Below are 16,027 nucleotides of genomic sequence, written 5' to 3' on the forward strand. Positions count from 1 at the left end.
TTGACAGCATCTATTTGACCTGAGAAACTTCTTGCCTACGGAAATAGTCTTAGGGCAAAATTTGCTTATATAAAAACTCAAGAATGAAAATGACCTTAAAGGCCAATTTTAATCATCTATTAAAAATAAACACAGGCTTCTGAGTAAGATGATGACACAGACCCAAGCTTCTAACTTCCCCTACCCAGAGTTTGCAAGAATGACCAGGGAAAAATAAAAACAAAGAACAACATGCTCTAAGCAAACTAGGAAACTTGTCATCAAATGCCCAAGATCTCATGGAATGTCTGCTAAAGACACTACACACCAAATTGGTTGAAAGAATCCATAAAGGTCTTGTTTGTAGTTTTAAAAACAGCAGCATTAAGAAGTACTCAAAAAAAAAAAAAAAAAAAAGAAAAGAAAAGAAAAAAATGAAACAGTGCCATTTGCAGCAACATGGATAGAATTTAGAGATTATCATACTAAGTGAAGTTAAGTCAGAGAAAGATAAATATATGGTATCACTTATATATTGAATCTAAAAAAAGATACAAATGAACTTATTTACAGAACAGAAACAGACTCACAGACATGCCAAACAAATTTATGGTTACCAAAGGGGAAAGTGGGGGTGCAGGAATAAATTAGGAATTTTGGATTAACAGATACAAACTACTATACATAAAATAGATAAATCACAAGGACCTACTGTATAGCATAGGGAACTATATTCAGTATCTTGTAATAATATATAATGGACAAGAATCTGAAAAAGAATTATTTTTCAGATTCTTTTCCGTTATAGGTTACACACATGCACACATAGATATATATATACATATAAAACTTCACTGTACACCTGAACCATTATAAATTAACTGTACTTCTATTAAAAATATTTTTTTAAGTAAGAGCCTGGAAAATTCTACTAAAACCTCCTTAGAGAAGAGAGAGGGGTTTGTGGGAATGGTTGTCATAATATGCAGAAGGTCAATGCAGCGAAGAGTGTTTTTCTGGAACAAGCGTCTAAAGGATAAGCAGAACACCCAGCGGGAGCTCCCTCTAGATTTGAATGGGTCACAAAACCTCAGAAGCCGGAATTCCTTTTGGAAAAAGGACTAAGAGCAGCAGAAAACTCATGAAGCCCTAAGGTTTCTTTTTGGAAAGGCCACATCAAATAATTGGAAACTCAACACACAGACCAGTTTTCAATTGAGTTATTTCTTCAACTTTTTTTTTTTTCTTAAACCAGAAGATCTTTGAAATGATGCTAAAAGTCAGAAGAAGGGGACAATTTTAACGAATCTGAGAAAATAGCTCTCTCTGAAATCCATTCACTAACAAAGAAAGGAAAAATCGTTAGAAAACTGCTGCATCCTATTTCCAAAATGTCCAAGACAACTTAGCATCAAACAACTTAGCATCTATAAAGTTAGATAGAGTAGTGGTGAGGTAGGAAAAAATCTGAAATGAAGATCACTTAATGCATTCGGGGACAGGGGCATTTGTAAAAATGGGATATAAGAATGATAAACCACACTCAGGAAAGGAATTCAAAACTATAAATAATTACTATATATGTTGTAGGCGTATTTTAAGATTAATCTATCAATTCCTTGTGTTCCAATGTTTTCCGCTAATTGGATAAAGTACAGCTTGTGGCTCACTTATCCACAAGGGTTTTATAAGAGACAGGCCATGGACAGCGTCTTAGGTTGGTCAAGTAAGGCGAGTGTCACAGGCTCCTGAACGTCCACCAGCAGCTGGCTGAAGACCCAGGGAACTCGGGGCGGCTGTACCAAGAACACCCTCTCCAAGCTATCTCATTTGTATTACCCAAGCTGAAAAAAAATGTGGGTGTGAACTACTGCAGTCTGTCAAGCTTGCTGAGCATGAATCTGTGAACTAAATATATTATTTATGTAAAAACTGAGTATTTTTCTGCCATGCAGTGAAACAGATTCAAATCAAATCTTGAAGTCTGGTAAAAACAACAGGACTTCATACGACAGCTCTATGGAAGTGAAATAAGCTATTTTAACATGAGTCCAATTAGAGCTCTTTAAGGGTGGGCCCTGACACTGGCAGTGGCAGGTGGCAGACATGGATGTGAACTGGAGACCTGGAGAAAGAAGAGGAGAGCAGAGGCTGCTTCCTAGCTCTTCTGCAGGGGAAGACAGAGAGCAACCCTAAATGGGGTTACGTGTGTGGTACTTAGTTGTTTACAGACATTAAAAGAACTATAACTACATGTCTCTTCCAAAGAATGAGGGAAAGCATAATTACCTAATGAAAATCTGCAATGGAGCTAAAAACATAAATACGTTATTTTATATATGGTTATTAGATAAGTAAAAAATAATCATTTTAACTTTGCATCTAACTAAGAGAAGGACAAAGCGATGAATTAAATGAAGACAAAAACAGATGACAGACTTGGCAATAATATTGTAATAACTTTGCATGGTGACAATTACTAGACTTACTATGAGAATCAGTTTGTAATGTCTATAAATGTCAAATTACTATATTGTACATCTGAGACTAGTAAGATATTGTAGGTCAACTGTACTTCAATTTTAAAATAAGAAAAAAAAAACACAAGGGCATAAAAGTCAGATTGCTGTACTTCTTAGCTAGGTTACACAAGATCACCTAACTGGCATATGTTTATCATGTGTATGTTTGACAGTATGTCCTGTGGGAGCCCATGATTGGGTTAACAAATTGTAACAGATCCCAGCCGCTTATCTCCTTAAAGAAGATGTGCTCAGTAACTGCCTTGAGGTTTTAGCAGTGACCCAGGCCCCTGGCTATAAACGCTGGGCGTGCCTGCTGTTAGTCTTCTATCCCCAAAACAGCCTTGGGCTGGAATGGTGAACAACTTATAAAAAGCTGCAGACTCAGAGGTGAGAAGGCTGGTTAGCCAGTGACGGGTAAGATCCCCTGAGGGGGGCAACCTAAGACAGGCACAGCCGCCTGAGTCCAAGTTGTTAAGCAGCCCATTCTCATATGTTCAGCCCTGATAAGCTGAAAGGCTCAACAGAAACATGATTCACCAAAAAGGGCCTTCTGACCTTGAGCCAAACACCAACAATAAACAAAGCCTTTGTACTCATGTGATCCCACCCTGTCCTTCCCTAAATTCCTGCATTTCTCCTTTGACTGTACTCAATAAACATGGGAGATTTGAGAGGCTCGGGGAGTTGGCTCCCATTTCCCTCTCACTCTCTTGACTTTTTTCCACAAAGTCTTGAGTAATTCATTCCATCTCGGTGGGACTTCTGACGAACCCACAATGTCCCATTAATCTTTAAAGAATGACTAATACTTCAGAATTTTGAGATGACACAGTAAAATTCAGACTACCATTAGAGCTTGTTAAATAATTCATAATATCTATTAAAGATCATTGAAACCCCCCGACACATACACAGTCACACATGCACACACGCACACCCAGAGATGACAGATTTGAGAAATCAAACATATGTTTAAGAGTAATGCCAGAAAAAGAGAACAAAAAGATGAATCAGAAAAATTAATTATTTTAATAATATGAATAAAAATGCCTTGATTATTATAAATGCACAATATCCAAGATATGGAAGCAAACTAAATGTCCATCAACAGAGGAATGGATAAACAAGATGTGCTATACATAGCACAGAGAGGGAAATTTGTAGCTATAAACAGTACACTAGAAATATAAAGATCACAAACATAACCTAACTTTTTACATTAAGAAAGGAGAATAAGAGAAAATTAAATCCAAAGCAAGACAAAGGAATGAAGTCATAAATATTATGGTGGAAAAAATGAAATAAGAATTGTAAAAGTATATAGAAAACCTATAATGAAAGATGGTTCTTTTCAAAGAACCATGAAATTGACAACCTGTTAGCTAGATAGATCAATAAAAAAGAGAGAAGACTCAAATTATTAAAGTCAAGAATAAAACAGGGACATCACTACCAAATTTACATGATTAAAAAGGGATGATATAGGAAATTATGAACAACATGGCAATAAACATGGCAATAAATTAGATAATCTGATGAAATGAACAAACTCCTCAAATTGAATTAGTAATCAAAACCATTCCACAAAGAAAAGGCCAGAATCAGATGGCTTCACAGATGAAGTTTGTCAAATGTTTAAAGAATTAACACTAATCTTTACAAATTCTTTGAAAAAAATACAAGAGGGAAACTTCCTAACTCATTCAATGAAACAAGTATTGCTCTGATTCCCAAACCAGACAAAGACAACAGAAGAAAACTATAACCTATATCTCTTATGATTATACATGTACATATTCCCCAACAAAAAACTAGCAAATTGAATCCAGCAACATATTAAAAGGGTTTTCAAAAAGGCAAGAAACAACAAGTGTTGGAGAGGATGTAGAAAAAAAGAAACCTCATACACTTTCAGTGGTGTAAGTGCGTGCAGCCATTATGGAAAACAGCATGGAGATTCCTCAAAATATTAAGAAAAGAAGTATCACAGGATCCAGCTTTTCTACTTCTGAGTATTTATCTGAAGAATATGAAAACATTAATTCAGAAAGATATATGCACCCTGTATTCACTGCAGCATTATTTACAATAACCAAGATATGGAAACAACCTAAGGGCGCACTGACAGATGAATGGGTAAAGATGTGGTATAGACATGGAATGGAACATTTCTCAGCCATAAAAACAGTGAAATCTTACCATTTGTGACAACATGGATGGACCATCAGGGTATTGCGCTAAGTGAAATAAGTCAGATGGAGAAATATCACATAATTTCACTCATATGTAGAATATTAACCAAACAAATAAACAAACAAAACCAAACATACAGATACAGAAGATAGAGTAGGGTTACCAGAGGCGGAGAGGCGTAAAGGGGTCAACTCTCTGGTGACAAATCAAAACTAAACCTTTAGTGGTGAGCGAACTGTAGTATATACAGAAGTTGAAATATAATTTGTACACATGAAACTCATCAAATATTGTAAGCCAATGCTTTAAAAAAAAAAGGGGGGGGGTTATAACCATGACCAATTAATATTTATTCCAGGATGCAAAGTTGGTTCAACACACAAAAATCAATCAATGTAAAATATTATATGGATAGAATACAGGGTGAAGACTGCAGAATCATTTTAATAGTTGCAAAAAAATGAAATGCAGCACCTCTCATGATGAAAACACTCAACAAACTGGGAATAGAAGAGAAATTTCTCAATGTGATAAATATATCTATAAAAATTTCACAGCTAAAATACTTAATGATGTAAGATGGAAAACTATCCTCCTAATATTGGAAATAAGTTGAACTTTTGGTTTTATGTTTATGAAAAATAAAATGATTAACCATGCTTCTATTTTTTTTAATAGCTAAACAATATGCTTGCCAAGGAGCTTTCCTACTATAGTTTTAGGCACTATATAAATACAGGAATAGTGAGCTTGTACAGCGAAGAGAGAGTATGAGGGATTTTGTAGAGGCCCATTTATTCACAAGTCATCAATCAGCTTATAAGGGTAGAAGTTATGTTTAACAAGATGCTGTCAACTCTGTTTCTGCCTCAGGCAGTGAAATCAGGAAAAAAATGCAGCACTGTGAAATTGTTTAAACCACTAATCCCAACTACTTTCATTTCACAGAGATATTTAGGAAGATACATGCTGTTTCACATAATAAGCTGTGGTCATACAAAAGAAAATGCAACCTAAAGCATTAGAGAACTGGACATTATATTTACCTTCAAAACTATGTTACTGGCATTGAGCATTCCCTGAGATAGCAGTGTAGTATGTGTTTTATTGATCTATTAATATGAACCTGGAGATTAACATGCAACTCTGTTTCAGTTGCCCAAAGCTAGTCTAATTAAACCAAAAATAACAATACATACTCATGGATATAGCAGGTCAAACACTATGTGCTTTACGTTCCTCAAAAACAACAAAAATATTATATTTAAAAAATATTTTAAATATTAAAAAGTATTTTAAATAATAAGTATTTTTTAAAGTAATTATTTTAGTGTTTCTGGCCAACTTCTTTTTTCTTCTAAAAGCTAAAAGCAAAGGAAATATGCAAAATTCCTTTGCTCTTCTGTAAAAACAAAATATAATGAACCTATTGGTACAATTTTTTAAAGAAAAATATTTCCAGGGCTAAGAACAGATAAATAACATACATATTTTTGCATTTATTATATTCATCTTTCAGCTTATAAATGTTTTTATGTTTAACTTGACAAGAAATTCAGACATGATCTTCTAATGTTTCATGGTTCAATAGCATTCTTCACATTCTAGGTCAGTGTAACCCAGACATCACCATATACTCTTCCCTTCTTATCCTACTGTGCCTTAAGGCTACCAGTTTTATAAAAGTTTTTGAGGTATCTCTAAGTTCACAACATATCTACCGATCAATACAAAATAATGATAGGTAATATTTATTGAGCATCTATGTGCCAGGCAATAGAATTTGTGTTTTTCATATATGATAGCATTTAACTTTCGTAATTAACCTACAAATAGGTATCATTATTATACCCATTTTGCAGATAAGAAAACTGATAGGACTAGCAAAGGTGAAGCTGGGATAGTAACATGAAACTCTGCTTCCAAGTATTAGCAGTTTAGAGCATGCTGTCTAGCTTGCACTGGATTATGCTTAAGGTTCCTGCTCTTTCGTATTGTACATTTTGCTCTTTCAACAGTGCAATGGCAGAGACAATGCCCATCCTCTGTGTCGCCCCACCCCTTCATCATTTTAGGAACTGACGAATCACGTCGGACAGCTACTTCATCAGTCTACCCAGGAAATGCAAAGGGCGCTTTGCCTTACCAATGTATGATCGCCATCTAGCGGTAAATAGGTAATAATAGCTGGTTTTACAGTGATCAGTTACCTGTATCATTCCCCTAAAGTGTCTTGATACACAAATTCTACTAAGGAACTTAAAAACTTAAGATACAAACAAAACCAATTCTACTATAAATAATAGATGGTATTGATTAGTTGTGGGTAGAGTGCTATTTTGAACACAATACAGCCTTTGGGAGTCTGACCCTTTCATAGTAAGTTTTAAATTGCTTTCAGTTTGCATAGTCTATATAATATTTGTACAGTGTTTATAGTTTAAAGCTTTCCATATATATTTTGTTTTCTGAGTTATAAACATGTTAGAAAATGTCAGTGTCAAAATATTTTAATAAAAGATAATCATCATTAAGGAAAAGAAAAAAACAAAAACTATGGTTAATATTTATTGAGAAAAAACATCAACTGGAGAAGTAACAAGGCTTGCATAGAAGCTTGGACAAAGAGACCTTGCTCTTATTTTGATTTTAGGTTTTTTAGGTATTTTTGCCTATTTGTTTTTACATTCCCCACTTTGCCCTATTACTTGTAAGTACCCCTTCTGCATTGACTCATCTAACTCCATGGCATCCAAGTTCTACATTCACCTGCCAGAACTTCTTTGTTCCCAGCTGTTCCAAAATCCACTCTCCTTGTCAATTCCAACACATGGGGCTTAACAACATTTGCAAACATATGTATCTTAAATATAGGTATTAGATTTTTATCCAACCATTTTAAAGTAACTTTCAATGTCTAATTATTAATATAATTTATAATATGATGTCCTCATAGTTGGATCATTTATATATTCCACACTTCAAGTACAAATCTTATTTGGTCATTGTATATTGCTTTTTTTAAACATACAAGTGAATTCCATTTTTTGCAATCTATTTAAAAGTTCTACATCTATATTTATGAAATGGGCCTATAGTTGTGGGGCTACTATACTTGCTCAATTTAGAATGATGTTTATGCTATATTTGTGAACCCACTAATAAAATTTCAGTTTTATTTTTCTTGTCTTCAGAAAATTCAATGAACCTAAAATTAACTGATTCTCTTTTTTAAAAAAAGAAACTTTTTAAAACTCAGTCATAAAACTGCAGAAGATTAGAATGAAAAGCAGAACTCCTAAACTCAGTTTGTTCCAACCTTTCGTCTATTCTGGGTTTCTGTTCCATATTGATTCAGTATTGGTATTGCTTATTTCTAGAGAAATGTATTATTTTATCAAAAATTCCAAATATATATACAATTTAGTCTCTGTATATGTGGCTTTAACTCTTTCCAAATCGCCTAGGTTTACATTTTTGTTTCCTAATTTATTTTTCCAGCAGTTTTTTGAGGTATCTACTTATTTTACTATAGTTCTTTGGTTTATTATTTTTTCTTAAAAATTTTTTTTGGATTAGTATAAATTTATTTTTTATTCTAATTCATTAATTTCTTTCTATTTATTCATTCTTGTTTTTTCTGTATTTTATTGACCACTTGTACCTTTTAATTTGAACCCATAATTCACTTTTTCAAATTAATAGCAAAGCATTTAATGGTATGGATTTTACTCTGAAGACGGTTCTAGTTACAGCTCCTAAGTTTGATAAGTAGTGCATTTGTCATTGTTTACCAACTAGGTAATAACAGCTTACAGTTCTTTGACCCAACAATCATTTATTTACTTTTCAATAATTCAAATTTTATTATATTTTAGTTATTATTTGTTATTTTCTTTTACTATTACAATACTGCTCACAAATTTTAGTTTGTATATTTATTATTCTGAATAATCCATTTATACTAAATTTTTGGTGTTAGATTTACATATTTTTAAAAACCCAACAATGAATGATTTCAAAGAATTTATATTCTATCTTCATAAAGTATAAAATTCAATATATACTACTAAATACACTTACTATTTTATTAATTTCTCTAGTTCCATTGTAATTTTGTTTGACAGATTGAAAATTGATATACTTCGAAGTTTTTGACTCTGATGACTGTGGTTTTGTCAGAATCGTCCTGTATTCATAAGATCTTTTATTTTATATATTTCAACATCATATCATCAAGCCTCAAGTCATAATTAGTTGCCCTCTCAGTTTAATTTTTATCTGTCAGCCCTCTTTTGTCTGATATTAATATTATTATGCCTATTATTTTTGTTGTTTATATATTGAAGATGTCTGTTACAACAAGGGAAACAGGACAACTAAGACTGATTTGGGTCAGTCAGAGTTTATCAGTGTCATATCAAGTAGGTTTGACCCCTGAAAGAAATCTGGGTTGTGTCATTGTAGTGGGAGAGACAGTGGCTCAAATGTCACAGTAATCAGGAATTCATCCAACTGGAAGTTACAGAAAACACTCAACTAAGAACAGTTGCAATTAAAAAAAATAAAGAAAATGCATGAGTTTACTTTTCTATGTGAAGAGCAGAGGAATTAGGCAGGCGTCATGGTATAATGTGTCTACTCTGGACCTCTTCCAAGGGAGCAGAATTGAGCTGATCTCATAGGTGGGCTCTGAGGAAGCCTGGGACTGCACTCATTAATCAAAGATCCAACTACATATTAAACTGTCATATTTGAATCAAATTTATTCTATGTTTGAGTTTTAATTACAGATGAGTATACAGATGAGAAAATATTATCTTTAACAATGAATTATTTTTTACCGACCAGGTTACTTCAGCCAAAATAAAAATCCAATATCACAAACTTAAATTTCAGAGAGCATGCATTTTGACTTTTAAGAAATAAATATTATATATGTATATATAATATGCATATTATATTATATTATATGCATATAGTCTTCAGTGATTTACATACATCAAGTATAAAATATTTGAGGCCTGAAATATAAACTCCTTCAGAATTGATCTGAATCCCAAATAAAAAAGAAGTTTTTGGTTTTTTTCTAATGATCATGTATTATTTTTCATTATTTCTTCAAAAAGAACATTTGCTATTCTGTATCTCTCACTTAAAACCCTTATGGCTAAATGTATTGTCTCCTATTATTTTTAATCCCGTACACTTGAAAAAAGCAGTGTGGTGGCATTTTACTACAATTCTGCCAAAGAAAGTACTGAACGTAAATGCATACTGTGAGTGAATCATGATGTATTTCATCTCATTTTAATTTCAGTAATTGAGTGGGAAAACAGGAAGATGTATTAAAAGGACAGTGCGCTGGTCAAACACTAATGAGAAAATCTCAGTCACTGGCTGTCATGGTGACGAGGCATTATGCAACTCTGATTAGTATGCCCAGCAGCTACAGAAATGAGAGGCTATACTTCTAATTGTGCTATCTCTGCTCGCAAGATGGGCTTTATGCTCCTGAGAGGTGAGAGGTGGTGTAGATCTGTTTATCCATTTACCAGATACGGAAAGCACTATATGTTCAAAAATTAAATTCAAACACCCAGCACTAAAGGTAAAATTATACTTTGAAAAGATTTTCAAAAATTAAAATAAAAAAAAATAGCTCAATCTTCTCATTAACACAAATTTCTGAACAATTTAGTTTATTTTTATTCTGATCTAATTTTATTGACATTTATACCAAGGATAAGACAAAGATAGTTTAAAAAAATTTCATGAAAACATGAAAATAAATCAATAAACTTCTCCTAAGAACAAAATTTCTTGGTGGAATGGTTGAGAAGTTTGCACTAAGAACTATGAGCCTCCCTGAGTAATAACAGAGACTGTTAGAAAGAACTAAATGCAGGGGTGTTTACAAGTGTCAGGTATAACGATAAATAAAAGATGATAGTTGGGATTGGGGTAGGAGTTGACCACAACCTAACTGTGGGCAGAGCTTCCTGCCACCAGAATAATGTATACGTGTCTCTCTTTCTGTGCCCTTGTTCTCTAGGTATAAAAATTCAGTGAATCCTGCCAATTGCAGGGCTCAATGCCTTCAGTTTTACTTTGTTCTCTTTAATATCTTGAGTATCACTGAATTATTTTTTAAAAAATGATGACTGGTTTCTGATCCTTTTTGGCAGATAATTTAATTCTCCAAGGAAAACATGCAAGATTAACAGAGGGAAAGTAAATACTGGCACACATTACTGACTCGAAGTCCATATGCCTTGTCAGAGCGTGTGAGCACAAGCACTTATAATGCTTGTCCTGAGAAGCTTATGACTCTTTTGAAATGCATCCGCTTGTGGACTAAGTTTTACATGTACCAAATATCAAAAGCAACCAATTTAAAGTCAATATAACCCAAAGCCAAAGGAGCATTTATCTACACGTTTTGAAATTCAGTGGAAGAGATGGGACTGCAGAGAGAAAAGTAGCATCAGAGCCAGCAAAGCACAAAGTTGCAAGTTTCATTTATATAAAATGAGTAATTCCTAGAGATCTACTGTACAGCACAGAGCCTACAGCTAACAATACTTATGGAATACTTAAAAATTTGCTAAGAGGGTAGATCTTATGTTAAATGTTTTTATAATGATAATAATAATAAAAGTGGGTGGGAGCAAACTTTTGGAGATGATAGATATGTGTATGATATAGATTGTAGTGATGGTTTCAAGAGTGTATACTTGTCTCAGAACTTTATCAGGTTGTAGACATTAAATATGTAGTTATTCATACTTCAATAAGGTGGTGTAAGAACAACAACAACAACAGCAAAAAAAAAAGCCAGCAGAATGCAGACGCAGCATAAACAAATGCATTCCTGGAAAGATTAGGCTGGCTCTGGGAGCTGTGTGTACTGACCTGGGATGGAAGCAGCAGTCTGAGAGCCAGTCGGTGTGGCCCAGTCCTGTGAGGAGCACGTTGCCTCTGGGGAGCCCCACCACCTTCCAGACGCGGTCCTCCCCACAGGAGACTAGGATGTCTTTGTGGGGGTGCACGACAATGCTGCACAGGGAAAGAGAAGGAGAAGTAGTTATGGGGAGATAGCAGTGAATGGTTTCATGCTGCAAATAAATGAGATGGCAAGGATTATTCATTTCAGCCAGGCGGGGCAGCTCACATACAGGGCTGGCCCAGAAGGCAGAAACACCAGGTTCCATGTCCTGGCTACAGCTCTAACTTTTCACCATCAGTGATTGCCATAAATCTAATTATCTTCACTGGATCTCAGATTCCTCATATGAAAAATGGGATGGTTGATTTAGGTGAATGCTCATGTCTAATTCTGAGCTGTAAACAGTAACTCAAGTTTTCATTTTAAGAAGAAAAAGTTATGCCAGTGATAATTTGGTGTTAGGATATTTGGACCAGTAGCCATGACTTTCTACAAATTCAAACTTCTTTTCAGACTACAGTGTATCTTAAATCAGGCCTTATCCAGGAAAAGATCATGAATCATAACCACATTATCATAGATCCATAATAAATTATATAAATGAAACATTAACTCCACGGCTCACTATCTACACAAAGCAAAGGAGCTCAAACTCTGCACTAATACGGCACTTAAATTGGCTTCAGTCAATGCACAGTACACAAATTACAGTAAGAATTCAGGATGCATAAGGCAATTCCCACTCTCTAAAGGCATAGAGGGAAATGAGAAAGAAGTATATAAAATTAATGGTTAACATATGAAGCAGTATTATTTGAACCAGCTATCACTATGGCTCTTGAAATACTGGAGCTAAACCATTCTAAAATCAAGAATCTATAAGGTTAATGGCTGATATTTTATCTATGGCAATGCTTTAATCTTATTTATATAAAGTTTTCATCTATGCTTTACAATGTGATGGGAACGAATGTGCCCAGTGTTAAGCACCTATTAAAATATGAGCCTAAATATTAGCAACAAATTGTTCAATTTCAACATAGCCAACTCAAATCAAAGAGACAATGCATTTACTTGCATATACAGTGAAATGAAACAAATAGTGACCTAAAAAATAAAAATCACACATTAATTTCTCTCACAGTCCATTCTATGAACATCATTGTTCCCTTCTTCTGCAATATAGCCTTTGGGAAATCAATTTCCCAGAGAAATCATGGTCTTTGTCCATGGGTAACTCTAAGGCTTACATGACAGCAAAACTTTTCTCCTTATGGATCACTTCCAGTGATTCCATTAAACTTCAAAATTTTGAGCTGAAAAATCATGTCATTCTATTAGACCCATCCATACAGATTTGCAAATCTGTTGAAAACATTCAACTCATGGGCGGGAACCACTTTGAGCAGACCTCTCCTAGTGAAACAGTGTTTCCCTTTTCTCTGACACCTTGCTGCTCAAAATAAACAGGGTAGAAGGGAAGTTATTCATTTTGTAATTCATCACAATGTTGGTTTGTGACTTTCAGAAAGCCAATTCAGGAAAGGAATTTATTACAGCTCAAACTGGGAAGAGGATACATTTATAGAACTAATTAGAAGAAAAATATGATGAGAGGTTAAAAAAAAAGAATGTCAGATTGAAATGAATTCTATATTCAAACACACATAAGGCAAACCAGATCCTTGAAGCTACTGAGTATGATGTACGTTGGCTCACAGCTTTCCTGGCAGACACATGCACACTTGACTAGATGATAAATTACCCTCTTCAGGTGAAGATAACTAAATTATTGATATTTTTACGAACTTTGAAAGATAAGTTTCCAAAATGACTTTTGCGAGGGGAGCTATTTGTAGAAGTTAAGGAAAATACAAACACAAACCGACTGGTGGTCAGTTTTAGAAGCATTTTTCCAGACTCTTCTGATTCCTTCCACTTTGGGGCCCCCTCCACCCCACCTGCAACCTCTACTTCGACTTCACGTGGCCTGATCCCACCAGTCACACTCTCTGGTTTCTTTGGGTATACATTCTTTCTCTAACACTGACTCTTTTTTTAAATACATCTTATCTACATATGACTTTTTTTCCTAATCATTTTGGACCCAATTTCAGTCAAACACTGATCTATTCTTTAAAGAGTACAATTTACTTCATCCATGAAAGGGTCTTGAAGTGACCAAAAATATTTCCAGCATGTACAGAGGGGAACTTAATGCTTTCATAACAATCAATTAATAACTACTTATTAAATAAGTCATGGAGTGAGTGTACCAGCCAAGACTGGGTCATGGTGATAAAGATTCCCAATCAAAAGATGCAGAGCTTGATTCAGGTAATTTCCTGTGGGAGATGAACAAGATGGCAAACACAGGTTTAGGGCCACAGATCTGAAATATTTCTGCAGATACAGAGGTTTAGTGAAGTTTAGAGCTATTATCAACTCCACAATGAGGCACGGGTGTCTGAAACCCTCCTCACCGGATCATCATTTAACAATGATAATATCTACCATTGCTTGAAAACTTAATGTGCACCAGAATTTGCACCTAAATGCTTAACTCTCATAGCAAGTAGAATGAAAGCTCACGAGGGCAGGGATTTATGTCTGTCTGTTTGCTGTATACTTGCTGTGTACTCAGCCCCAACAGAGGCTGGCACATATTAGCTACTCAGTAGATACTTCTCAAATGTCTGACTGAGGGACTGACTTTGGTACAATTAGTTTTGTTATTTTATGACTAAGTAAACAGAGGTTGAGATATTACATAAATTGTTCAAGTTTGATAATAGATGAAGGCTGCCTTTGAATCCAGGATGGTTTGATTTTGAGGCTCACGATTGTAGGTATTTTTACTTACTATCAGTCATTCGTAGTTTGTCATTTATATGTGTGTATTGTAAATATCAATAATTCTTATAATAGGGATTGGAGATATTATCATTCTCAGTAAATGTCTAAGTCATTTAGTCACCACTAAGCCCTGAGTTAAAGAACACATCTAGGAATTGTCAAGGTACATGTCAGAGCTGGGTAACCCCTGACCTAACAGTCTTAAAATAAGGGTTAGAGGACCTTACTCTTTATAATTAACATGCTCTGGTGCTATAAGAGAAACAAGGTGGGTAGCACCCCTCCTACATTCCTGTCTACAAAGACTTTTGTGCTGATGTACTATGTGTTGCACCTAATAAAATCTTTAATTTGTTCTCTTGTGCCAATATTATGAGCCTTGAACTGTACTCCAAGTTGTCAGAGGACATTAATATTTTTATTCACCTGTTTTCATACAGCACTCTTTAGAGAATAAATATTCTCTGTAAAGAATACATAAAGCATACATAAATGTAGAAGGATGCTTAACAAGCATCAATTTCATAGGCATTTAATTTATTGAGGATTTCCCAAGTTTACTCAGGCCTCAACATTTATCATTCTATTTATCTCTGAGTTGGTCTTTTGAAGAAGCTGAAAAATGGGGGAAATAACTAAAACTTTATAGGAATCAGTTCCTGATCTCAGAATTGCATACATTAACTCATTTAGTGGTCATAATACCCCTCTGAGTTAGGTCTACTGTTATTCCCATTTTGCAGATGGGGGAAATGGGAAGAACATGGTATTGCTGTCATAGGTTTTGAGAATTAAATAATGCACGTGAAGAACGCAGGGCAGTGCTAGACACATGATGAAAACTCAGTGAGCAGTGTCACAGCGCAGAGAGAGGGGGCTGAAGCCCGACTGTCCAGATGTGAACACTGGCCGAGAACTTACTAGCAAATCATACTGCTCAACCTCTACAGCATGAGGATCCTGATTTGTGGAAACGAGGGAATTCGAAAACTGATTCAAAAGGGTGTCGTGTTGTGAGGACAAGTTGGCACAGGTAAAGCCCCTGGAAAGACAGCTAAACATGGTCAGCTTTCCATAAATATTAGCTACTACTTTCATTCAACATTATTGCACTTGACTGTAACCTGGCCTTTCACGTAGTTACCTTTTATAATCCACACATACCTCTTTTAAAGATCACAGGTAGTAAATTTAGGATGTAAAATGTAATTATTTATAGAAAGATGATGTTTCTGTATGGCTTTGAGATACACCAGACGTTGCTAGGCTTTATTTGATGTTAAATCCTCTCACAAAAATGCAGCCCCTACACATGATACTTTCACAAATTATTCAAAGGAAGATTTGCGGTTGCCTCTTTCATAATATGGCTTTTAGGAATGCACTGAGGGAAACAGTGGACAGTGTGTACACACTGACTCCTTTCCCTGCCTTCATGTATACAGCTGGCATCAAGTAGTTGCCGGTTATCAGGGATGGCCTCTGAGGGGCCCTGGGCATGCCAAGCTAGTAACACAGTTCCTCT

The 16,027-nt window shown here is 34.8% G+C and overlaps 1 protein-coding gene across 1 annotated transcript in view; it reads right to left on the reverse strand.

Moving 5' to 3' along the window:
- SPAG16 (sperm associated antigen 16) overlaps positions 1 to 16,027 on the reverse strand; it is a 777,122-nt gene that overhangs the window by 390,321 nt on the left and 370,774 nt on the right. The window contains exon 11 of the mRNA XM_010960056.3: positions 11,613 to 11,756. Within this exon, the coding sequence (XP_010958358.3) occupies positions 11,613 to 11,756 (144 nt within the window). The remainder of the gene's footprint in view (positions 1 to 11,612; positions 11,757 to 16,027) is intronic.

This window comes from Camelus bactrianus, chromosome 5 (genome assembly GCF_048773025.1).
Source record: "Camelus bactrianus isolate YW-2024 breed Bactrian camel chromosome 5, ASM4877302v1, whole genome shotgun sequence".
Classification (NCBI taxonomy): Eukaryota; Metazoa; Chordata; class Mammalia; order Artiodactyla; family Camelidae; genus Camelus; species Camelus bactrianus.